This window comes from Silene latifolia, chromosome 10 (genome assembly GCF_048544455.1).
Source record: "Silene latifolia isolate original U9 population chromosome 10, ASM4854445v1, whole genome shotgun sequence".
In the NCBI taxonomy this organism is placed as follows: Eukaryota; Viridiplantae; Streptophyta; class Magnoliopsida; order Caryophyllales; family Caryophyllaceae; genus Silene; species Silene latifolia.
In genome coordinates, this window is record NC_133535.1 from 36,247,855 (window position 1) to 36,273,396 (window position 25,542).

Consider the following 25,542-nt stretch of genomic DNA (forward strand, 5'->3'; position numbering starts at 1 on the left):
TAAACCTGGAATATGATTAAAATATTAATTTTAAGTAGGTTTTATTTTAAAAAAATATTACTCCCTCCTAGTCTCTATTTTCTTCCCCTTGTTTGTGGGCACAATATTTAAGGAAAGAAATAAAATAAGAGTAAAGGGTTGAGTGGAGTTTGGTGATAGGAGAGAGGGATGAATAATTATGAGTTAAATAAGGAATTGTGGGGCCAAAATATTAAGGAAGGTAATAAAATATGAGTAAAAGAGTTGAGTAGGGTTTGATGATATGAGAGAAGAATAAATAAAATAAGATTAAAAGTTTCCAAAATAAGAAAGAGGAAGAAAACCTGAATAATCTGTTTTAGGAAATAAAGAAGAAAATAGTGAATAGGAGGGAGTATTTTATTAAAAAATTGTAGAAATTATGCGTTAGAGACTATTTTCCGGCTTGTATTTCGACCCTAATCCGACCATGATCCGTATGACCCGGTTCGTATTCTAACCCGGCATGTATGACCCGATCCGTCCGACCAGTTTGACAAGTCTAATGGTGTGGGTGTGTTACGACGGTGATGAGTCGGATTTGCTATAGTTATTTTCCAGTCAGGCCGATCCAAACACAATTGAAAGGATTCAAGAGTTAAGATTGAAGATTCTAGAGAAGATTGAATTTCTTTACAAACAAGTTTGGCATTTCGCCTTAACTCATACTCATTCTTCACCCGTCTCTCTCTTCATTCCTGACATGCTCCATTTTCCTCGCAGGTATTCACTATACATTTCTACTCCCTTTTCTTCATCATTAATTGAGTTAATCATTAATTAGGTTACGCTTCGAAATATTTCGCTCTTAATTTTTCGTAAACTGCGATAATGTGTCCATTATAATTTCCATTTTTTATCAAATTTGGTTAGAATCTAGATTCCTTGTGTGTATTATCAATTTTACCTAGTCGAAATATCAGTTTCATTCAATGTTACGGCCGCTGTTGGTCGATTTTATCTGAATGTAATTATTGACTCCGCCTTCGATACTCCCTCCGTCTAAGTCAATTGTTTAACTTTGCTTTTATTTGTAATGAAATGACCGAGACGGAGGAAGTATCGGTCTGTTTGAATTGGTCGGTTTGATCGAAATTCATGTTATGTAAAGCATTTTCGTTTTGCAACAGATTCCCTCATTAGATGTTTGATCTGTCATGTAGGCAATAAACTGGTTGGTGGTAAGAAAGGAATTAAAGGAGTGTTTTCGGTTTTAAGTTTGTCGTGAATAGAGCGGATACAAACATGGACATTGGGGGAAGGAGGGTGTCTCGCGGAATGCTACCGTTGTTGGCGTTGCATACAGTGACTGAGTATTACAGACTCGAGAGGAAACCTCCCGTGACAGCAGCTCTGTTGGCTACCAATACTCTTATCTACCTGAGACCTGCTTTTCTCAAGTCTATCCTTCCAACCATCGATGAAGTCTGGTTCAACGCACATTTGATCCTTAAGGCATGTTCTTTAATGGCATCCCTTTTTCCTGTTTCAATTTCCATTTGCTTCATCTCTTGTGTTATGCCGACAGTTTTTATATATTCAGTTTGTGCCTTGTGGTATTCAAAATTTATCTTGGGATCCCTGTTAGTTTAGTAAAGCATTAGTTGGCCTTGCCTGGGCACAAGGCTCTCTCAAGCAGTAGTCAAAACGCCTTGGGATGCTTCCGTATGTTTTCTTCTACGTAGGACTTTTCTTTGTCCCATCATTGCTTGCTTTTATTCATTTACTTGTTTTCCCTCCACTAAATCCAGATTCCAGATATGAGTCTTAACTTAAACAAAAGCACCTAAGCTAAAGGCTCATTGAGGCACTAGTGACTAGCCAAAATGCCTTGGTGTACCTTTAGTCAGGTTTATATACAAGGCGTTACTGCAATTTATTTACATGAGGCGCGCCTTCGCCTTGCTGCTTCCGGTCTTTGTCCGCGCCTCTCATCTTAATGTACCTCAGACTTTGAACCTAATCACTTAATTTTTTGTTTACTTCATAGATTTGTTTTGTGCAAGAACTGAACTGGCTATCACAGTTGGGTTTAGGAAATGTTAAGATATAGAATGGGTTTATGAGAATTTTTGTCATTGTTACAATTTGGGTTTGAAGATGCTTAACAGACAGTCACATTGATATTGCTTAGGTGCTTTATTTTCTAAGTCAAATCACAAGTTTGTTAACTATGCTTTTGGGTTTTAGTGATCAGAAGTATGACTTGCTTTTTGTGGATTCTCAAGCTAACGTCCTGTTCTGAACATATCAACAGATACAAATTGGAGTTCGATTATATTTTTTTGATAATATTGGAGTTTGGGTTTTTAACTTTATTATGGATGGTATGTTTGTGGAGGAGAAGTGAGATTATATTGATTAGATTAAGGGCCCTTCAATAGCTTTGCATGGAAGAATTTATAACTTGACGATGGAGAGAATGACCTTTGTCTACGAAGAACGGACATCCTCATTTTCTAAAGGAAGCATCATGAAACACTGAATTCACCTTCTAGGTTTTTTTTGTTTTTTTATTTTTAATTTTTAATTTAGAAGCCTTTTTTCTACAAAGAACGGACATCATCCTCATTTTCTAAAGGAAGCATCCTGCTACCTCGTGGACTAAATGAAACACTGAATTCACCTTCTAGGACCTTTTTTTTAAAAAAAATAATAATTTAGAAGCCTTTTTTTATGAGTAGTTGAGAACATCGATTATGCCAAGGGGGTGGCTTTAATGTTCAGAAAGACACTAAGAGGACGACAGCCGTATTTGGTGGGAAAGGGAGGAAGGAGGGGGCAGGGGACAATTTGGAGGGAAAGGGGCAATTTCCTTTATCTGGTTGGCAAAATGCCCTGCCCCCCCCCCCCCCCCCCCCCCCCCCCCCCACCCACACACACACACACACAGAGGCACACACAGGGAAAGATTTGGAGGGAAGCTGACTTGCTCCATTCCCCCTCTAATTTTCTATTTCTACAGGGCCTACTTGCCGTTGTGAAAAGAATATGTTAGATCGAGGTTCTTAACACACGTCTTGAAGGAGTGACAATTCTAATTTTGTTTGGAGTCTATGTGTACGAATGTAGATGGCATGTTAGTTAGGTGTTCAACAATTATCTACTCAAGGGATTCGGTTAAGGTAGCTAAGCCAGCTTTTGTAGTTAGAGGCTCGGGTTGCAAAACTGTTTTATTAAATGGTCTCGTCATCAATTAATGAACTTGGCCTATTAAAATCTACAGAACAGGAATGAACTTTATAGCTTAAATTAATCACAATGTAAAATCAACTGTGCCGGCCCTTCATCACCACTGTGACCTAAGCACCAACCTCCACGTCAGGAGAATTTTTTTCTGAAGATTACCGGTGATGTTCTGTATATTGCATTTAAAATGGACTATACATGTACCTGTAAACTGGCATTGTTGGACAAGAGGCAATGGATGGAAATATTTCGTCAGCCAAGGAATAGGGTGTTGGCCAGTTCCGAAAGGACAGAAGGAAGGCCGGCATTTGTAAGGATAGGACAAAGGTCGGCGTTTGGAAGGATAAAATGAAGAGTCGTAGGCAAAGGTGAATAAGGGAGGCCGCACAATATTGGCAGCAACAAGGACAGTGCCAAGGAGGTTAGTGGAGGGAGTTGTTGAGGGAAGGGAGTGGATGGGGGTTGGTGTTTGGAGGTAAGGTTAGGAGTTTCTGCTTTTAGTTATGGTGGTTTAAGTTGGGTTTAGTTGGGCCATAAATGTAAATATGCAGAAGTTTATAAGGATGATCTAGTCATTTTTTTCCTAAAATGCTTGCCAAAATGGAAAGAAAGGAAACGGGAGGAACAAAAATAGATGTCTGAAAATGGAATGTGGGAGGAACGTTGTGGATTAGAGAGAGTATTGATTGAGTTCAGTAGTTTCATAAAATTTTGGCAGGTGGTGTAGGTCACGATTTGCACATTCTACAGAGGGCAAGTACTAAAATGCATGAAATGTTCTACCCTTGCCATCATGAATACCGGAAGTTTTAGCGTATCCTTTGAATCTGCCCTAATCCTAGTAAACTTGCCATATCATTTACTTGATCTACTTTTTGCTATTTAGCCCCATTTGAGTATTTTCTCCTAGAAAAAGGTAATTTGGAAGTAATTGATTGAATTAGATCGATTATTATTTTCTTGGCATGCGTTTCATGAGTGTTTTTTCTTATAATCTTGCACTGCTTATTTAAGCAGTAATTGCCTTCTGGTTCACACCACAACCATGTTTTGGCAGTAGCCAAGCCAAATCTACTTTGGCCAATGTCTTAAGACCCACTGAACTGTTGCCATCGCTAGTAATGGCGCAGCTGTTGTTTCATTTATACTGAATTCTGTCCACAGATGTGTCTTTATTTATGGATACATCTATTGTACTCATTTTGTGCTTGAGTAGTGTGTACTCACACCGGAAGCATTATTTATAAAAATCACTATTATGTTTATGATTGGATAGGCTTAATGGCTTAGCGCTCGTTTCTCCAACTTTTACATGCTGAAGCTGATTATACAGTTCCCTGTAGTGGTTTTCTGCTATGTTGGAGGAGCATTGTTATCCATGCTCGACGTGGTATACTATAAAACTCAACAATGTCAGTCACGGTATTATAAGTGTCAATAATTAATTCTTTAGTTTCTTGTTTTATGTCAAGATTTCTCGTGTAAACTATGTGTGCCACCTACATGCATACGTAAGCTGGAGAATGTAATTGAAATCTGTGGAGTAGCATAGGTCTTAGCATCCATCTAATACAAATCCTGAAACGAGATGGTCTCAAGTATTTTTTTTTTTTCTTGATAGACCATTTTATTTAACCTCTGGCTACCCATTGGTATATTAAATTCAACCCTTATTAACTGTATCTCTCACAATTTTTTTATGTGAGACCCTCTTAAGTGAGACTAACGCTTCCTTTGTAACCTTCTTTTCATGGGCTTAACAGCATAGAGATTTGAAGCGTTTCTTCTTGTCACCCTTCTACCACATGGACGAATCTCACTTGGTTTACAATATGCTATCCTTGCTATGGAAGGGGATACAATTGGAGACTTCAATGGGAAGCGTTGAATACGCAACCATGATTGCCACATTACTTGCCATGTCTCAGGGAATCACCATGTTATTGGCCAAATCCCTTGTCATTTTTTTCAATTACGAGAGAGCATTTTACTCGGAATATGCAGTCGGATTTTCTGGGGTCCTTTTTGCTATGAAAGTCGTGCTCAACTCTCGATCTGAGGACTACACATTTGTGCACGGTGTCCTTGTACCTTCACGATATGCTGCATGGGCTGAGTTGATTCTCATCCAGATGTTCGTTCCAGGTGTCTCCTTCCTCGGTCATCTAGGTGGTATTTTGGCCGGGATTCTCTATCTACATTTGAAGAGGTCAAATACCGGTCCAAACCCGTTGCGTTCAATTATCAGAAGTGTTTCTGGTGTGTTCAGCTGGCCTTTGAGGGTTGTGCAGGGATTATTTCGACGTCGGAGATATTCGGGCAGAGGAGTAGTTGGTGGGAGCCAGAGAGGACGCGTCGTGACTCAAGTATGGAGATGTCCGGCTTGTACTTTTGACAATTCGGGTTTGTTGTCCATATGTGAGATGTGTGGGACTGGCAGGGATGGGAGGGACTTAGCAGCAAATTTGCAACAAGATTTGTCGCCAGATGAGGTGCGACGCAGAAGAATTGAAAGATTTAGCAGATAACTGAAAAAAGTCTAGTGTATCAGTGTATAAGTGAATGGCATGTAATTGCGTACAACCTGAACTTGTGCGTAATATTGAGAAATGGAAATGCAAGAAACGTAAAAAACGTCCTGCTGCGCTTCTTGTCTCAAAATATTGTGACTAATCAATAATTTCTGAAAAAAAAAGAAGGGTAATTCGATAACTTATATCTTGAATAAGTCACTTTTTCAAATTTTATATCTAAGATAATTTTTTACAAAATTTTATATCTAAAATAACATTTTCTTTCAAAATTGATACAAAATCTGAAAAAAAAGCCTTGAATTAACTATTTTACTCTTATTAATCTAGCGTAACCCTTCTCCTTTCTCCAAGCTTGGGACTAACAGTGAGTGCCCGAAAACACTCATAGACGGAGTTACGCTTCTATTTCATTTATTCAATATTTTTATATTCGTTCTTTCAGCATAAAGATAGATTAAGGAGACAAGGAGAAATTAACTGACAACTTTTATTGTTGTAGGATTAGTTGATTAAATGCAATCGGATGAAGCATTGTACAACCGTATTATATCTAACTAAAGTTATGCGTTTTTTCTAAATCTTTAAAATTTATAAGTTTCATTTTATTTTTTTACACCAAAAATCAAATATAACTGAGTTTATGGGTAATGTTTTTGAGTTATATTGCCTTTTTCTAGGTTTAATTTCTAGGGTTATTTCATAACAATAATCCATCCTATTGGTGGTATGCAGTAATCACTCCATCCTATCAATAATCTCAATTAAATCCAACCTAAGTAACATACCTTCTAATAACGAACCAACTGATATTTTTTTTATGTTTATGTGTATCAAATAAACCAAGTACTTGATTCTTCACTTGAAAATATTACACATAAACATCACATATACCAGCTAGGTTGTCCAAAACTATCAAATATTCCAACATAAACTTTAAAAAATATCAGCTAGTTTGCTATTAGAAGGTATGGTGCTTATGTTGGATTTAATTAAGATTATTGATAGAATGGAGTGATTATTGCAGACCACTAATATGATGGATTATTGTTATGAAATAACCCTAATTTTGAAGTAAGCGAATTCAGAAACTTTACTGTCAAGCTCAGAATTTTTAATTCAAAACTCAAAACTGTATTATAAAACTCAAAAACTGCACCACCAGTTGTTTGTAATACATCTATTGGTATGGTTTATGAGATCATTAATAACATTTACAAAATATAAGGATAAATAAATGGATAAGACACTTTGAATAAGAACAAATCAAACATAATCCACATGCCTATATTTTACGCTATTGCTAAATCCCGCACGTTAGTTTGCTTAAATCCAACACATTTTACCCTAATTTTCCATAATTGCCCTTTTTATAAAAATAAATAAATTAAAAAGACCTCTAAAAAATTAAAAAGACTTATATCTCTCTAAATTAAACCAATACCTTCATTGTTCGACTATAATGGATTATAATTACTAATTCGCACATATCAAGCTTGACATAGATGAATTATAGTTCAATTTACTGTAAAAACAGACGAATAAGGATCCTTTATACTGTGTTGATCGTAATGATAACATTCAGGATGCGAAACTCTTTCCAGTACTATAGAAAACGAATTATACAATTTATGTTTTAATTTATTGTAAAAATAAAACAAAAGAAGTTGAACATTAAAACACAATTTACAGGTAAAAAAATAGGATCGAAAGGAAGAATGGAGACATAACAGTACAATTTGCAGTAAAACGGATCTTACAAAAAAGAGCTCGTAAATAAGAGTACATGACCAGACAAGTAGTGTCACATGTGTAGGGTAATATCCGTATAAAACCCCTTAAAATTAAGGACTATAACGTAATTTTATCATGTGATTAATTGTCATAAACGAAAAACAAGAGAAAACGATAAAAGAATAAGAATCAACCTTGGGTCCTATGCAAATCGGCCTAAGAACAGAAATCAATGTAGATTTCCTCCTAATTGTTGCACCCAAGATCGTCTGAGACTATGCCCCTTGTGCTAGAAATTACTCTCTAATTGCCTTGCAATATTGAGAGAGCCTTTTGTGAGATTTCTGATGTGAGATCTAGAATTTCAGAGAGAAATGCTCCAAAACCCTAATTTTTGTGCAAATGATGATGATTAGGTCAAAAGGAGAGAGGGACTCTCCTTTTGTTCGGCCAAACCGTGATCTCAAGGGGGGAGTGGGCTTTCCACTTTCTCCTTATTTAATTCGTGGTCCGACTCGTTTCGCTAAAATGTATATGACGGGTTTTAATTATAAATCATCATTCTATATCGGATATTAAAATATCGACTAGTAACACTAATCAGTCGACATATTAATACTTGTCCGACCATGACAATATTGTATAATTAATTCAATATACATTAATTTAAATATAACCGTTTATATTCAATTTACGAATTAACCGCTTAATTCACTTTAGCCAGTATTATTTAATCCGTATTAAATAATTATCTCAACATCGCGTTTGACTAATTATTAGTCAATAACTCTGACTAACCGCTTAGTCATATTAGGCATCAACGTGACTGTATTTTCATACCGTCACATCTCTCAAACGTATCCTATAGGTGTGACTTTTATAGACCAGTTGATCACCGCCATCTGTATGACAATAACGTCAAACTTATCTAGCAAGCCAACCGTTATTGATAAACGTGGACCAACTGATAATAATACAAAAGTATACCCTTTAATCCTTTTAGAGATTTATATGTCATTGCACTAACTGTGGAGGACACCAGCCCCAACAAGCTCCCACTTGTCCGTACAAGTGTACGTGCAATAACGTTATCCGCACTAACTGGAGGACACCGGCTCCAACAAACTCCCACTTGTCCGTACAAGTGTATGTGCGATAACCGATTCTCATATCCATTTAAAATTTCTCCCACTCAATGTAAAACAATTTGCAGATCCGTATCCGCAAAGGTCGTATTTTACAATCGATCTGTATCAAGAGTGGTTTCCCCGACTAGAGAGTAACTTAACTGATAAAACGAATCCGTATTCGAGCATGGCCATGCATTTCAGTTACAGCTTCTCGAGTGGTCCTGAGAAGTATCGAGTACCTGATAAAGGCTGAATATTTCCTTCAACTTGACTCCTGCCGATCTAAGCACAGCATGAAATGACCCAGAAACAATCTACTTGGCCCCCTGTTACGGATGACCGTGAGAAAGAAACCAAAGTCACCCAAAATCTGCCTTAGTCTCAAGAGACAGTCGATAGTCAAAAGAATCGACTCTTAGGATCACCATGGAGGTCCTATCCACGACCTGGCACCGAATGTTATAAAACATTTAGGACTCCACGTCGTTGTCACAATTGTGTCCTACGAGATATCCGTATAACTCGCCTCTGTGATTGGTCAGTCAACCGTTTGACTTATGGCTCGTTGAACCCACCATCAACCAACGTCACAAAATAATTGCCAGAGTTATCAGCTCAAGTGGGCAATTAAGGACCAAAAATATAATGTTTGTTCAGTTCACTTTGTGGTGTTCAAGATAGTCGTACAACTCCACATGAAAAACAAAATATATAAATATCAAAACGATGATGTCGTATAGAGTACACGAGAAAAAGAATCTAATCCATAAAAGAGTACTACAACTCAGGAACACGTTTAATTCCCATGGAAATAACATGCCCTTCATGCTTATCTTGTCGTAATGGTTTTGTGAGAGTGATACGTGCATTTTATATAGTCTTTTTAGTCTATTCTTGCACGCATCTTTATGCTATTTTAGTAGTTATTTGCTACGAATATGCCCCGAATTGCATACTTTGGAAGTTCTTGTATTAATTGCAGGAATGAGCTTAGAGATGCGGAATCAAGCCTAAAACATGTCCCTACGCATGCATTTAGGAGATGAGTTGAGTCGGAGCTTGGAAAGTGCTATTTTGAGATGCGCATTGAAGTAAGGAAGTTAGGCGAGCCAAGAGAGTGCTTCAATTTGCTAGTTCCTGCTTGTAAGAGCCATATCTCGAGTTCTACAACATATTTTAAGGTGATTCCAGTTGGAGGTGAAAGCTTATCCTCTTAGCTTTCCAACGCCACCAACCACGCCCTATTTGTCCAAGTAACGAAGGAATGGTAGCCGTCTGAAGTTCAGTGCGCGAAGCAGGAATAACGCGCTGAGAAGTGCTCGATCGAGAACTATTTATATTCGATCGAGAGCCCATTTGCTCGATCGAGAGCTACCTCTTCTCGATCGAGTGATTAAAGGGAAAGAAATCTTCGATCGAGAGGGATTGTTCTCGATCGAGAGGAATGCTAAGGAATATCACTCGATCGAGAGCCTTTTGTGCTCGATCGAGCAACAATCCTTGACGGGCTGGGCTTTTAAGCTTTATTTTCCGCAATTAGGTTAATAAATCCTATTTTCTTATAAATAGGAAAGTTAGGACGACATTTTCTCCTCTCTTCGCTTCTCCCCCTCTTCACCTCTCTAATTACCTTTTCTTCGGACTGCTACTGTTACTTTTGTTCTTTCATTTCGGGATCATTTATTTCAGTAATCCTTTCTTCCCTTTTCTCTCTTTAATTTAATTTAATGTTTATTATTTGTTCTTTCTTTATTTCTTGTTCTCCCTTAACTATGCATAGCTAATTCCCCTAGTATGTTAGGATTAGGGAAGCCGTGGTAGCGATGTTTTAATTGACTTATATAGATTAGTCTTGCGATAGGAATTGTATTAGGCAATTTAATTGTTATCCGGTCGAATGAATGCATGCAGGAGACCATAAATTTAGTTAACCCCGACCTAGATCGAAAGATTGGAAGGGAAGGCTTGCTTAATTACAATAGGGTATTGCGGTGAGGGCGAAAGTTAAGTCATTTTACGCTCTAGGGCGGTTTAAGGACCGAAAGGTGACGACCATAGCTCTTCTTATCAATAGTCTAATCGCCTTAGTATTCCCGATAGTATAAGATCTGATAGCTGCCACGGTAGACCGACTCCTAGCATACTTCCTTTCTCTTATTGTTAATTTCTTGCATTCCTTTACCTCTTGCCTTAGCCTCATTAGTCTAGTCATCAATCAAACCCCCATTTCTGTGACACCCTGACAGACCGAATTAGATAGATAGATAGCAACTTAGCCTCCCTGTGGAGATCGACCCTACTTGCTGCTAGCTTCTGTTAGTAGTAACTTAGGTATTTTATTTTTGGTACGAAACGACAGTATCAAATTTTGGCGCCGTTGCCGGGGAGGCGACGCTTTTTATCTGTTTTATTTTGTTTGTCCTTTCGCCTCAAGGGAAGACTAAGTACCTTGAGGCTGTTCTTATCTTTTTCTTTAGTCTTTGTTTTGATAGGCCTACGGGTTTATTAGACAAAGCTGCGAGGGAGATTATCGAAGGGAAGCTTGAGTACCTTCGATCCCTCTTGCCAAGATGACATCTGTCTCCCGACTAATTGCTCAGTTTGAAGCCCAAGCTGAGAAACCTGCTAGTTGGGAAAGGAAGAAATCTTGGGGATGTGGTGCTGCTGAGCACAATGCAGCTGTAGTTGTGCCGCCACATCCACCCCATCAATGGCCACCGCAACAAGATCCTCTTGATATACAAAAAAAAGAAATCGCGGAGCTGAAATCCTTAATTCTAGAATATGATAGATATATGGGTGCTCAAGTCACTGAGCTGCAGTCTGAAATTGCTCGGTTAACAGCTGGGTTGGATGATCGGCAACCAGAAGAGGTGTACTTGACCAAGAGCGGTTTCTCCCATGAAGAACCCGCGTTGCCCAATGCTGAAAATGATTTCTATATTTCGGATTACGAATTTCTATCGTATTTCCAGAGTTTATGCGAGGATATCAGCGCTGTACAGGAAGAAAGTCCTCGATCGAGTAATATCTCTTCTCGATCGAGTGACATGCAGGAGGATAGTTCTCGATCGAGTGAGATGCGGGAGGAAAGTTCTCGATCGAGTGATTATTCTGCTCGATCGACTGAATTGGCCATTGGGAGCTTTAATTCGTCACTTGGGTTCATTTTGGATGACGATTTTGACGATGATGACGGTTACGGTGAACCTCCCTTATTCACAAACAGTAAGTCGGATACACTTGAAGCTGCGATTTACGGGATGGATTCCACTGAGGAGGTTGATGAAGAAGCAGCTGAGACGGTAATTGCTCCTAGCACGGATGAGGTAATGCATTCCTTTGTCAGTGATTCCGTCGTTGAGAGCGACCAACCCGAGGTAGTAAGCGATAATTTCATTATTGTTTGTTTTAACAGTATATTGCCTCGTTTAATTTGTGCTCTTTCTTTTAATGCTACACCCTCTCATATGTGGACGCATAATTTAACAAATTTTCACCGTCCTCGTCATTTCAAAACTGTTAATCTGAATCGGGACCCTAATGTATTGACAGTTGCTCCCGCGCTCCTTTATTATGTGGATAAATTTAGGAGCTCACATAGGAAATTTGTTAGACTCAAACGGTTGTTTAATTTCATTTCCTATTTCTTGATTCCACTTTGGTGCTACTTATGCTGTTGTGTAGCACATGCGCAGCTATTTGATAGGTTGCTGCGCGCTTTGAGCTGTTTTGATTGTGATTAATTATAGAGGCTCGAAGAAAAAGAAGAAGGTCGGCTGACTGATTGAAGCTAGCGCTACCCGGGAGGCAACCCGGCGATTTTATTTTGCTTTTTATTCAATTTCAGTTGTAATAAATGGTTCTTATACCATAGACGGTCTCAGTTAAGCTTGTTTTTGTTAGTTTGCGGGCTGTTTTTATGGCGTTTTGCAGGAATTACACCGAGGACCACTCGATCGAGTAGTTTTTCTACTCGATCGAGCACTTTTGCTGATGAATTCACTCGATCGAGTGGCAATTGTACTCGATCGACCACCTGCAGATTAGAGAACCACTCGATCGACCACTATTCCAGTCGATCGAGCAGTTTCTGCATGCCCATTCACTCGTTTGACTTGGATTAGCTTCTTGAGATGGTTTTCCGGGCCCTTAGCAACCTCCCATGTTCATGGTCGGTTTGGGGAGGTCCCTTTATTCGCGCATTCTGTAAGCATTTCCGAATTTACTCTCTTTCTCTTTCAAGTTTGCGTTTCCTTTCCATGTTTTGGTACAATGAGGGCATTGTACAGTTTGGTTTGGGGAGGTTATGCATCCATATCTGTGTCTGCATATTGTTTTTAATGCATTTCTGTTATCACGTTTTATTTATGTATGCATGGTTGTTTATTTTCATAAAAATTTAAAATCCCATAAAAATTAGAAAAATTCAAAAAAAATCACGTTTATTTTTAGCATATAGGTTGAGTCGGAACGGTGGATTTCAATGATGAAATTGCACTGCATCTGTCTTTTTGCTTGAGCCTTGCATTAAACTGTTATCTTTTAGCTTTGTCCTATTGCATATCTACGAGTTAATGTTTAATTTAGCTGAATGAATAGACTTGACCTGAAATTTTGGCAACCTACTTATAATTTCTAAGATTTAGAGCCTTATAAACTGGTGTCATTTGTGACCAGTTTCATGTAGGATTGTGAGTAGTTACTCCTTACATAGCATGTACATTAATTTGCACGTATATGACATTCAATTGCTTTTTGCCGTCATACATTCGGGTTAGTGGTTGGTGTCACATGTAGGGAGGTGCTTACAAATTTCCCTTTCTTTCATTTTTACCCATTTAACTCCACATTAGCCAAATTTGCCAGTTGACCCTTAGCTACATCCAAATTTAGCCTGCCTTGTCAAGCTAGTTTAGTGTATGTTTTGCGGTATATATTTCATTGCATCAAATTTTGGCGCATATTCTGTTGATTCGGAGTTGGTAATTTATGAAGAAAGGGAGGATGAGAAAAAAAAGAAATGAAAAAGAAAAATAAGACGTGAAATTGAAAAAAGTTGAAAAAAGTATCGAAAAAAAATGAAAAACGTGAAGTTGTAGAAAAAGAAAAAGAAAAAGATGTTTAATTATGAGTCGGTTTCTGCTCCTATGTTCTATCTTATATCATTTGAGGAGTATGTTTGGTTCGGTTTGGTGAGTTTTATGCCAAATGAAGGGCATGTGCTTTATTCTATAATTGAGTTGGAAATGGATATGTCTCATATGGTTCTGTTTAGGTACTAGCTTGATCACCTATACCTCCACATTCCCATAAATGTTTTGCCTTTTCTTACCCATTGCCTCACTTTACCATATTTTTGTAAGCCCTCGGCTGTGACAGGACCTTGTTTGGTTGGAATGTATGTTTGGTAGTTAGAATTGTCTATCATATTAGTTGCATGCATGTTTATGTGGGTCGTAGTCTAGGTGAGCGAGTATTTTTCTTTCTCTCTTACATATATATGTTCACCCTTTGCTTCATGAGAGAAGAGTGACCCGTGAGAGTCCGATTTTAAAGGTCTTGCAAGGTCGACGGTTCAGCTTTATTATAGACATCTTACAACTCGTTTGCATTTGACTATTTGCTATAGGTGTTAGTTTGCTGCATTAAATTGGTTTAAGTAGACAAGTTAAGCTAGCTCTGAGTTATTTTCCCGTTCCATTAGCGTATAGTTTTGAGTTTACTCGAGGACGAGTAAAGGTTTGGTTTGGGGAGATTTGATACGTGCATTTTATATAGTCTCTTTAGTCTATTCTTGCACGCATCTTTATGCTATTTTAGTAGTTATTTGCTACGAATATGCCCCGAATTGCATACTTTGGAAGTTCTTGTATTAATTGCAGGAATGAGCTTAGAGATGCGGAATCAAGCCTAAAACATGTCCCTACGCATGCATTTAGGAGATGAGTTGAGTCGGAGCTTGGAAAATGCTATTTTGAGATGCGCATTGGAGTAAGGAAGTTAGGCGAGCCAAGAGAGTGCTTCAATTTGCTAGTTCCTGCTTGTAAGAGCCATATCTCGAGTTCTACAACATATTTTAAGGTGATTCTAGTTGGAGGTGAAAGCTTATCCTCTTAGCTTTCCAACGCCACCAACCACGCCCTATTTGTCCAAGTAACAAAGGAATGGTAGCCGTCTGAAGTTCAGTGCGCGAAGCAGGAATTACGCGCTGAGAAGTGCTCGATCGAGAACTATTTATATTCGATCGAGAGCCCATTTGCTCGATCGAGAGCTACCTCTTCTCGATCGAGTGATTAAAGGGAAAGAAATCTTCGATCGAGAGGGATTGTTCTCGATCGAGAGGAATGCTAAGGAATATCACTCGATCGAGAGCCTTTTGTGCTCGATCGAGCAACAATCCTTGACGGGCTGGGCTTTTAAGCTTTATTTTCCGCAATTAGGTTAATAAATCCTATTTTCTTATAAATAGGAAAGTTAGGACGACATTTTCTCCTCTCTTCGCTTCTCCCCCTCTTCACCTCTCTAATTACCTTTTCTTCGGACTGCTACTGTTACTTTTGTTCTTTCATTTCGGGATCATTTATTTCAGTAATCCTTTCTTCCCTTTTCTCTCTTTAATTTAATTTAATGTTTATTATTTGTTCTTTCTTTATTTCTTGTTCTCCCTTAACTATGCATAGCTAATTCCCCTAGTATGTTAGGATTAGGGAAGCCGTGGTAGCGATGTTTTAATTGACTTATATAGATTAGTCTTGCGATAGGAATTGTATTAGGCAATTTAATTGTTATCCGGTCGAATGAATGCATGCAGGAGACCATAAATTTAGTTAACCCCGACCTAGATCGAAAGATTGGAAGGGAAGGCTTGCTTAATTACAATAGGGTATTGCAGTGAGGGCGAAAGTTAAGCTGTTTACGCTCTAGGGCGGTTTAAGGACCGAAAGGTGACGACCATAGCTCTTCTTATCAATAGTCTAATCGCCTTAGTATTCCCGATAGTATAAGATCTGATAGCTGCCACGGTAGACCGACTCCTAGCATACTTCCTTTCTCTTATTGTTAATTTCTTGCATTCCTTTACCTCTTGCCTTAGCCTCATTAGTCTAGTCATCAATCAAACCCCCATTTTTGTGACACCCTGACAGACCGAATTAGACTGATAGATAGCAACTTAGCCTCTCTGTGGAGATCGACCCTACTTGCTGCTAGCTTCTGTTAGTAGTAACTTAGGTATTTTATTTTTGGTACGAAACGACAGTATCAGAGAGGATCTGCTATATTATCATCTGTAGCAATCTTTTCTATCACTACCTCCTTTTGCTCCACGTAATCTCGGATTAGATGAGCTTTCCGTTGTACATGTCTAGACTTGTTGCTAGACTTAGGCTCCTTGGCCTGGAAGATGGCACCTCTATTGTCGCAATAGATGGTGATCGGGTCATTCGAACTAGGCACTATAGATAGTCCTTGTAAGAATTGACGCATCCATATCGCTTCCTTTGCAGCTTCAGACGTGGCATAGTACTCGGACTCAGTCGTAGAATCTGCTGTAACACTTTGTTTGGAACTCTTCCAGCTGACTGCAGCGCCATTAAGAGTAAAAATGAATCCAGACTGAGATTTCGAGTCATCTCGATCCGTTTGGAAGCTAGCATCTGCGTAACCGGTTGCGCATAGCTTTTGATCGCCTCCATAAGTCAATGCCTAATCTTTAGTCCTCCGTAGGTACTTAAGAATGTTCTTGACAGCCATCCAATGTGATTCACCTGGATGCTGTTGGAATCGACTTGTCATACTCAATGCATATGCCACGTCCGGACGTGTGCATATCATGGCATACATGATTGATCCTATAGCCGAGGCATAAGGAATCCGTGTCATGCGCTCTTTCTCTTCCGGTGTCTCTGGTGCCTGAGACTTGCTCAAATGCACCCCTGGAGCCATAGGAAGAAACCCCTTTTTGGGGTTAGTCATGCTGAATCTCTCTAGAATCTTGTCTATATAAGATTCCTGACTGAGAGATAACATCCGACGTGATCTATCTCGATAGATACGGATGCCCAAAATTCTTTGTGCCTCACCCAGATCTTTCATCTGGAAATGGTTTTTCAACCATACCTTTACCGAAGTTAAGAGAGGTATGTCATTCTCAATCAGGAGTATGTCATCAACATACAATATTAAGAAGACAATCTTGCTCCCACTCGACTTGATATATAGACATGGTTCCTCGACCGATCGAGTAAATCCATTTTATTTTATCACTTGGTCGAAACGATGATTTCAACTCCGAGAAGCTTGCTTAAGTCCATAAATGGAACGCTTAAGCTTGCACACTTTCTTAGGATGTTCAGGATCGATGAAACCTTCGGGTTGTACCATATACAACTCTTCCTCCAAATAACCGTTTAAGAAGGCGGTTTTCATATCCATCTGCCAAATTTCATAGTCATGAAAAGCGGCAATCGCTAAGATAATCCGAATGGAACGCAACATGACTACGGGTGCAAAAATTTCATCGTAGTGCAAACCTGGCACTTGGGTGAAACCTTTAGCAACTAGTCGTGCTTTATAGATATCTTGTTGACCTTCCACAGAATGCTTTATCTTGTAAAGCCATTTGCATTGAAGGGGACGAACCTTAGCAGGCAAGTCAACAAGATCCCATACGTTGTTCTCATACATGGAATCCATCTCGGATTGCATGGCCTCAAGCCATAGCTTTGAGTCGGAACTAGTCATGGCACCTTTATAGGTTGCGGGTTCACTACTCGTTAAGAGCAGAATGTCATCTATGTCATGTTCCTCGACCATACCTATGTATCTGTCCGGAGGAATAGAGACTCTTCCCGACCTCCTAGGTTCCTCAAGAATACTAACCGCAGCCGGGATTGAAGGAACTGGTTCCTCCAATGGTTGCTCGGCATTTGGTTCTAGAATCTCCGACAGCTCGAAGGTTCTATTACTCTTCGCGTTCTCGAGAAACTCCTTCTCTAAGAATGTCGCACTAGCCGCAACAAATACACGTTGTTCGGTTGGCGAATAGAAGTAATGACCAAATGTTCCTTTAGGATAACCTATAAAGTATGTCTTAACCGATCGCGGGTCGAGCTTATCCTCGTGTCTCCACTTGACGTAAGCCTCGCAACCCCAAACCCGTATAAAGGACAAGTTAGGGACCGTTCCCTTCCATAGTTCATATGGAGTCTTGTCAACAGCTTTAGACGGACTTCGGTTAAGTATTAGAGCAGCTGACATAAGAGCATAACCCCACAATAAATCAGGCAATATGGTGTGACTCATCATGGATCGAACCATATCAAGTAGTGTTCGATTTCTCCGTTCGGACACACCATTCAACTGAGGTGTTCCAGGTGGAGTTAACTGTAAGGCAATCCCACAGTCCTTAAGGTGTTGATCAAACTCGTGTGAAAGATACTCGCCACCACGGTGCGATCGTAGTGTTTTAATCTTTCTACCCGTTGGTTACTCAGTACCCGATTCTCGGTATTCTTTGAATTTGTCAAAGGACTCACTTTTATGCTTCGTTAAGTAGACATAGCCATATCTACTTAAATCGTCCGTGAAAGTGATAAAATACCTATAGCCTTCTCGTGCGGTGATTGACATAGGTCCACACACATCCGTATGTATGAGTCCTAATAGGTCAGCAGCGCGCATTCCAACACCTTTGAAGGAAATTCGAGTCATCTTACCAATGAGACATGATTCACACGTGCCAAATGATTGAAAATCAAAGGCCGATATAGCTCCATTCTTTATGAGCTGTTTAACGCGTTTCTCATTAATGTGTCCCATACGGCAGTGCCATAGATAAGTTTGATCTTTGTCACCAACCTTTAACTTTTTATTCATTACGTGCAATATTTCAGTGGTCTGATCTAAAACATAAATTCCATTCATGGAGACTGCCTTGCCATAAATCATATCGTGTAATGAGAAAATGCAGTTATTATTCTCTATTACAAATGAAAAACCAAGTTTGTCAAGTGCGAAACCGAAATAATGTTTTTGGATAGACTGGGTACATAATAGCGATTATATAAAAATAACTCAAATCCGCTAGGAAGTCTGGATCACATATGTTCCCCTCGAGACAATGACCACTCGTGCTCCATTCCCGACACGCAGGTCCACCTCACCCTTTACGAGGGGTTCGATGTTTTGGAGCCCCTGCACATGATTGCACAGATGAGAACCACAACCAGTATCTAGTACCCAAGTTCCGTAACTTGCGTGGTTAATCTCAATCATATGAATAAAAGAAGAAGAAGTAGACATACCAACAGGAGTAACGCGACCTGATTTTATGTCCTCATGGTATACAGGACATGTACGCCTCCAATGCCCAGTCTTGTGGCAATGATGGCATTCCATGTTACCGGTCTTGCTCTTTGTCGCGCCTGGTGAGGTGCTCGACTCACCAGGCCCACTCTTACCTGATCCCGACTTCTTAAACTTCGGCTTGCCTCTCGCTAGGTCTGCCCGAGCTTTGCCCTTACCCTTGCCCTTGTTTGACACAACGAGAACATCCTGTTTCGGGCTCCCACTAAACTTCATGTCCTTCTCGGTGCATGTACGAGAAGGGAGTGTAGTGCATGAGAACTTTTCTTCAAATCATTCATATAGTAATTGGCTCTAAAGAGCGCAAAACCATCGTGGAGTGAATGAAGCATGCGGTCAATCACGATGTTCTCACTGATCTTACAATCAAGTGCCTCTAGTTTCTCGACATTCTCAATCATGCTGAGAATGTGTGGGCTAACCGGTTGGCCCTTCTGGAGTTTCGCCTCAAAGAAGCGACAGGTATGCTCATAGGTCACGATTCTCGGTGCTTTTGAGAATTTCTTAGTGAGCGTGGTGAAAATCTTGTTTGCACCTTGGGCTATGAAGCGTTTCTGCAAATTGGATTCCATTGCAAAAATGAGTACGTTCTTTATCGCACCCGCTTCCATGACGAAATCGTTATACGTGGCGATCTCGTTAGCTCCAGCCGTGGGGCCTGGGTTTGGCGGGATGGGCTCTATCAGATATTTGAGCTTCCCGTCAGCGATGGCAGCATTCCGTAATGCCGCCTCCCAGTCCGCGAAGTTTGATCCATCATTCTTCAGTCGAGTAGACTGATTCATCTGATTCATGAAGATCCGAAGCCAGGACTCACGGTCCAATGTGGCACTTGGCATTGGGTCGTTCATACGGCCAGCCATTTTGTTATTAGCAGTTTAAATGATCGTGTTCTACACTGAAAAAGAAAGAAAAACAAAACGAAATAAGCAACTCATCGAGGTGATTTAAGTCTAATTAAAATTCATTTTAACGTGTAGACTCATTGCACTTGTATAATCGATCTACCTCAAGAATTATACAAATGATCCCAAGACTCAATTTCTGTAAATTGATAAGCCAACTGTTTGGCTAGTTCTACCGTTAGAACTCTTGGTCAATAGATTTCCGTAAATCCTATCTTTTGTCCACCATAATCACAGGATCGTACAAGTGACCATAGTGTTGAGATAAAATAGGTCAATCAGTTCCAAATACCCGACGTAGAAGGGTTCATATTATGCCTACCGACGAAGAAGGGATTCATTGGAGTTTGACCTATAAAGACTATTCTCAATTTTTGGTTATACGAGGAAGATCCCATCAACTTAGTTTTAATTCATTTTAAGTGAACGAAAAACTAGCATTACGTGAATGAATTAATTTAGGTGATGGCTTCTAAAGTCCGTGTGACATCTGTATGTCATAGAAAACTAACGCGTAACCTCTATATGAGTCAGTTTTCATGCAAATATTAGGTGGTTTGGTTTTAGGCGGAATATGATGCAAACTATCGTTACGATGAAAAACATAAAAAAAATGCAAAACGTAAATAAAGGTCCTAGTGTGGCCTATCTTAGTAAAATAAAACATAATACAACTTTGGAATCCACCGTTGGACCCGAGAAGCTTGTCTTGATGTTCCATCTTGATCCATGCAGCGGGAGTGAGCATCCGATCTCCAACTTTGGTCTTCACAAAATTACAATTTAAAATTTACAAAATATAAACCTATTTACATTCTAAATTAAAACTGTAATTACAAAAAAAAAAAAAAAAAAAACGGAGATGCGAGATCTCAAAATACAACCAAGACCGTGTTCCATCATTACGGTAACACGTTCTACTAAGGCCACACTAAGTTACAACCGTTTGTAAAATTAAATACGTAAAAAAAAAACATTCATGGCATTCAAAAGTAACGATAAATAAAAATGCATCAACTAAAACAAAATTTATCCGTGACATAATTCTGTAATTATGTTAAATTTATCCAAACCACCTTTTAACGATTAAAATTATGTGACAAAACCGCTTCTATCAACTTAATTTTAATTCATGACAATCCGTTACTTTAAATCGCTTTAAAATAACTAAATGGTACGTGAGTGAACCGTTTCACTATCAAGCGAGTGTACAACATCCGTATAATGTACATATTATGGCCAAAACAAAATACCGAATTTTTTTTTTTTTATTTCGGCTGGACCGAGAGCAAGAAAGGGAAAAAAAATTCTGAAACATCAAAACCCTCGTGAAAAACGAATGAACAAAACAAAACCAATTGCAATTTTGATCTAATTCGTATAAAATTAAATCAACAATTGATAAAACCTTAACATATTGCTATAAAGACCGATTATAATAACAATATGCAAAAATTAATCGAAAACAAAACCAATCGATCGAGACACTACGGTCCTCGATCGATCAATGATTTTTGCCGATTGTTTATAACAATAAAGAAAAAAAAAACAAAACAGCCGTAAAAAAAAATTCGGCCGCACGGTTTTCAAGGCAAAAATTATCGATTCAAATCGTTTTATGAAAATCACGATGAAAAATATACGTGGCCTCGCTCTGATACCACTTGTAGGGTAATATCCGTATAAAACCCCTTAAAATTAAGGACTATAACGTAATTTTATCATGTGATTAATTGTCATAAACGAAAAACAAGAGAAAACAATAAAAGAATAAGAATCAACCTTGGGTCCTATGCAAATCGGCCTAAGAACAGAAATCAATGTAGATTTCCTCCTAATTGTTGCACCCAAGATCGTCTGAGACTATGCCCCTTGTGCTAGAAATTACTCTCTAATTGCCTTGCAATATTGAGAGAGCCTTTTGTGAGATTTCTGATGTGAGATCTAGAATTTCAGAGAGAAATGCTCCAAAACCCTAATTTTTGTGCAAATGATGATGATTAGGTCAAAAGGAGAGAGGAACTCTCCTTTTGTTCGGCCAAACCGTGAGTTCAAGGGGGGAGTGGGCTTTCCACTTTCTCCTTATTTAATTCGTGGTCCGACTCGTTTCGCTAAAATGTATATGACGGGTTTTAATTATAAATCATCATTCTATATCGGATATTAAAATATCGACTAGTAACACTAATCAGTCGACATATTAATACTTGTCCGACAATGACAATATTGTATAATTAATTCAATATACATTAATTTAAATATAACCGTTTATATTCAATTTACGAATTAACCGCTTAATTCACTTTAGCCAGTATTATTTAATCCGTATTAAATAATTATCTCAACATCGCGTTTGACTAATTATTAGTCAATAACTCTGACTAACCGCTTAGTCATATTAGGCATCAACATGACTGTATTTTCATACCGTCACATCTCTCAAACGTATCCTATAGGTGTGACTTTTAGGGACCAGTTGATCACCGCCATCTGTATGACAATAACGTCAAACTTATCTAGCAAGCCAATAGTTATTGATAAACGTGGACCAACTGATAATAATACAAAAGTATACCCTTTAATCCTTTTAGAGATTTATATGTCATTGCACTAACTGTGGAGGATACCAGCCCCAACAAGCTCCCACTTGTCCGTACAAGTGTACGTGCAATAACGTTATCCGCACTAACTGGAGGACACCGGCTCCAACAACATGCATACGGGTCGGCGCGGGGATGGGCGTGTGGAGGGGTTGTCGCCGGCGCTAGAGGGTGGGGGAGGATGCCGGAGCAGAGAGTGTGGTGGGAGATGCCAGTTCAATTGATTCTCAGATTTGGGGTTTTTTTTAGGAAAAATTATGAATTACCACCTAATATGTTCCATTTTTTTACAAATTACCACCTAATATATTAAGGGTGTTGATTTTCGCAGTACACATTTTACTCATCGCAGTACACTGTTGACAATTATACCCCTCTCATTTCCTCCTCCCATTTTCCCTCTCTAATTTCTCTCTGATCTGTTCTCTCGGATTTCACAAATAAATGTATTGTTTACTACATCGAAAAAAAAATTCAACACAATCAACGTATTCCGTACTACACAACTTCATGTTACCAACACCATCTTCTACCCATTTACCACCAACACCATCACTATCGGTGGCTACATGCACCGACTACCCACGCATAAAAACAATCAAGAAACCCTAGTATTTCTCAAGAAATCCTCAAGATTTGCGTTGCTTTTGGGCCATTTAACCTTCAACTAGAAGGCTTAAACGTACAGGAAACAAGAACAACTACCAATTTCATGCATTCTTTATGTGATAACCCAAGTACACTTCCTCCCTTGGCATTCCTTCTCTCAGACGAATTTAAGAGCCAATTTTCGTCATTTTGTGGATCCTTGAGAAAGCCACGACCGCGGTATACCATAATTTCCGGATAAAAAGATTAGTCATTTAATTAGTAATTAATGGATTAATGAGTTAAATATCTCCTCTAAACTTGAATTATCATTCATAACCGAAGAATTTTGGGTATTTTGAAGGAGATAAAGGGATAACAATAAAGAGAAGTTAGAGAGAAGTAGTTTTGATGTTTTTTAGTCAAGGGTAAACAAATGGAAAATCAGGTACAAAAAGTACTGTAATGAGTAAAAAATGTACTGCGAAAATAAATTGCGTATATTAAACTTTACAAATAACCACTAACTTTTCATATTTGTCCACACCATTTTCGCTTATTCTACATTCTTGTGACGGTTTCGCAAAATTATCAACTCGGTTTCATTTTAGCGCAGGGACGAAGCTAGGGTAAAATTTTGACCAGGGCCGATTTCTACTTCGTCCCATGTTTATGCTCATTTGTCATGGACGACATTTTGATATATTTATTTTTATGGAACATACAAAGTAATATTTATTTTTTCAACAGACTTACTCCATATTTGTTTATAGAACACTTTTTATCTATACTATGAAACAAATCCTAAGCATAAATGATATAAACCTATTTTAAGACGGTTCTATTATATAACTAAGGTAATAGGGAGTAGTGCTTTTTATCTATACTATGAAACAAATCCAAAACATAAATGATATAAACCTATTTTAAGACGGTTCTATTGTAAACTAAGGTAAGAGGGAGTGATGGTAATATTTTTTACTAATAAGGACCATTACCAATGATAAAAATGGTTACCTACTTTGCAATTACAAAATTATTTGTCGACATTAAAAATATAATAGGCCAAGTCATCCAACGACGGAATATAGTCAAAAGTAATTATGAAAATTGTAGAAGAAAAAAAAATGTTAAAAAGAGGCGTTCAGGTGAGTCGAACCCACGACTAAAAGCAAGTACTACTTATTATATGACGTTCTACATTGTTTCACATAAATCAAGACATGCATTTATTCTATTTTTTAATCTTTCTTTATTCACTTTGGTCATGTGTAATTGTGCAAACTTACCACTTGCCTATTCTTCCCTTGCGTTTCATTGGCTGAATAAGAGATTCCATGTACACAAGCATTGGGAATTGTAGATATTGTTATAACAAAAGCCTAAAACGACAACTATTTAGTAAAAAAACAAAAATGCTAGGAAGTCATCTAATAAATAATGGAGGGAGTACTTATTACCATTTGATTATTTATTAAGGGTTATGCTCATTCATGGACATGATTTACTCAATTATGGACATAAAAGACCATTTTACCCTTTTATTTTTGCACTTCAATTACTCAATCATCTAACTTTTCTCTGCACGTCCTTCCCTGAATCCCTGCACCACTCGCCTCTTCTAGATCCACCACCCTCCCCCGCCGCTCCTCCCCTAAACGTTCATCTAAGTAACCCAGAAAAAAGAGTACATGAAATTTGGGATGATCCAGAAAACACAAATTTGGGATAAATATGCTCAATATGATCTAGAATATTTGCAACTCTATTAATGTGTTAATAGACGTTCGTCAATCATCGACGGTAGTGGGATGATCCCAAATTACCAGAAAGATCTCCAAGTTTGCCGGCCATGCTCATATTCTGTCAATTTACGATGTGGATACAAATTCGGACTACCCTAATTTATTAACTTAAATTAATCAAATCTCCCTAATTTGATATTATTGATGCACAATTGATAAATCCGAATTATTACTTGTTGAATGTAAGAATTAGTGTTCATATGAGTAAATTCATTCGTGTTTGATAAATTTCGTGAGGAAGATAATTAGAGAGCATTTGTTCATTGTCTTTCAAGAGGAAAGGTAAGGTAAGGAAATTTAATGACAAAAAGTACATGAATGAGTAATTTCTATCCATGAAAGAGCAACCACGTTTATTAATTATCCTAAAAATGTCCACCCGGGCCATGGCCCATTCGGCCAAGACAAAGCTTCTTCATTGTTTTAGCGACTTCCGATTATTTAAATGACCAAACTACCCTTACTAATTATTATAGACACACTCACTATTTACACATACTCCCTCTCATTCCTCCAAATCAACACCCAATCCCCAAAAAACCCAGAAATGTTTGTGCAGTAACATACTCGGTGAAGCACTCTCTCCAAATTCTTAATCTTTGCCTCTAGTTGTAAGGTAGCAAAAAAGGATGAGAATAATTCATTAGACCTTTGATGAGTTCCAAGGTTGACCA

General features: G+C 38.4%; 1 protein-coding gene across 1 annotated transcript; it reads left to right on the forward strand.

Annotated features, from left to right (window-relative positions):
- Nucleotides 1-596: 596 nt before the first annotated feature.
- On the forward strand, nt 597-5,919 carry LOC141605488 (rhomboid-like protein 14, mitochondrial). The gene is made up of 3 exons (XM_074424281.1): nt 597-741; nt 1,182-1,473; nt 4,971-5,919. Exons 2-3 carry the CDS (start codon nt 1,264-1,266, stop codon nt 5,733-5,735), a joined length of 975 nt encoding a protein of 324 aa, XP_074280382.1. The 5' UTR covers nt 597-741; nt 1,182-1,263; the 3' UTR covers nt 5,736-5,919.
- Nucleotides 5,920-25,542: the final 19,623 nt, after the last annotated feature.

What these genes read in the sequence shown, in the direction of transcription:
- LOC141605488 (XM_074424281.1), top strand. Translation starts at nt 1,264, where the DNA reads ATGGACATTGGGGGAAGGAGGGTGTCTCGCGGAATGCTACCGTTGTTG. An exon ending in ACGCACATTTGATCCTTAAG is followed by an intron (nt 1,474 to 4,970) that starts GCATGTTCTTTA and finishes TGGGCTTAACAG; the next exon opens with CATAGAGATTTGAAGCGTTT.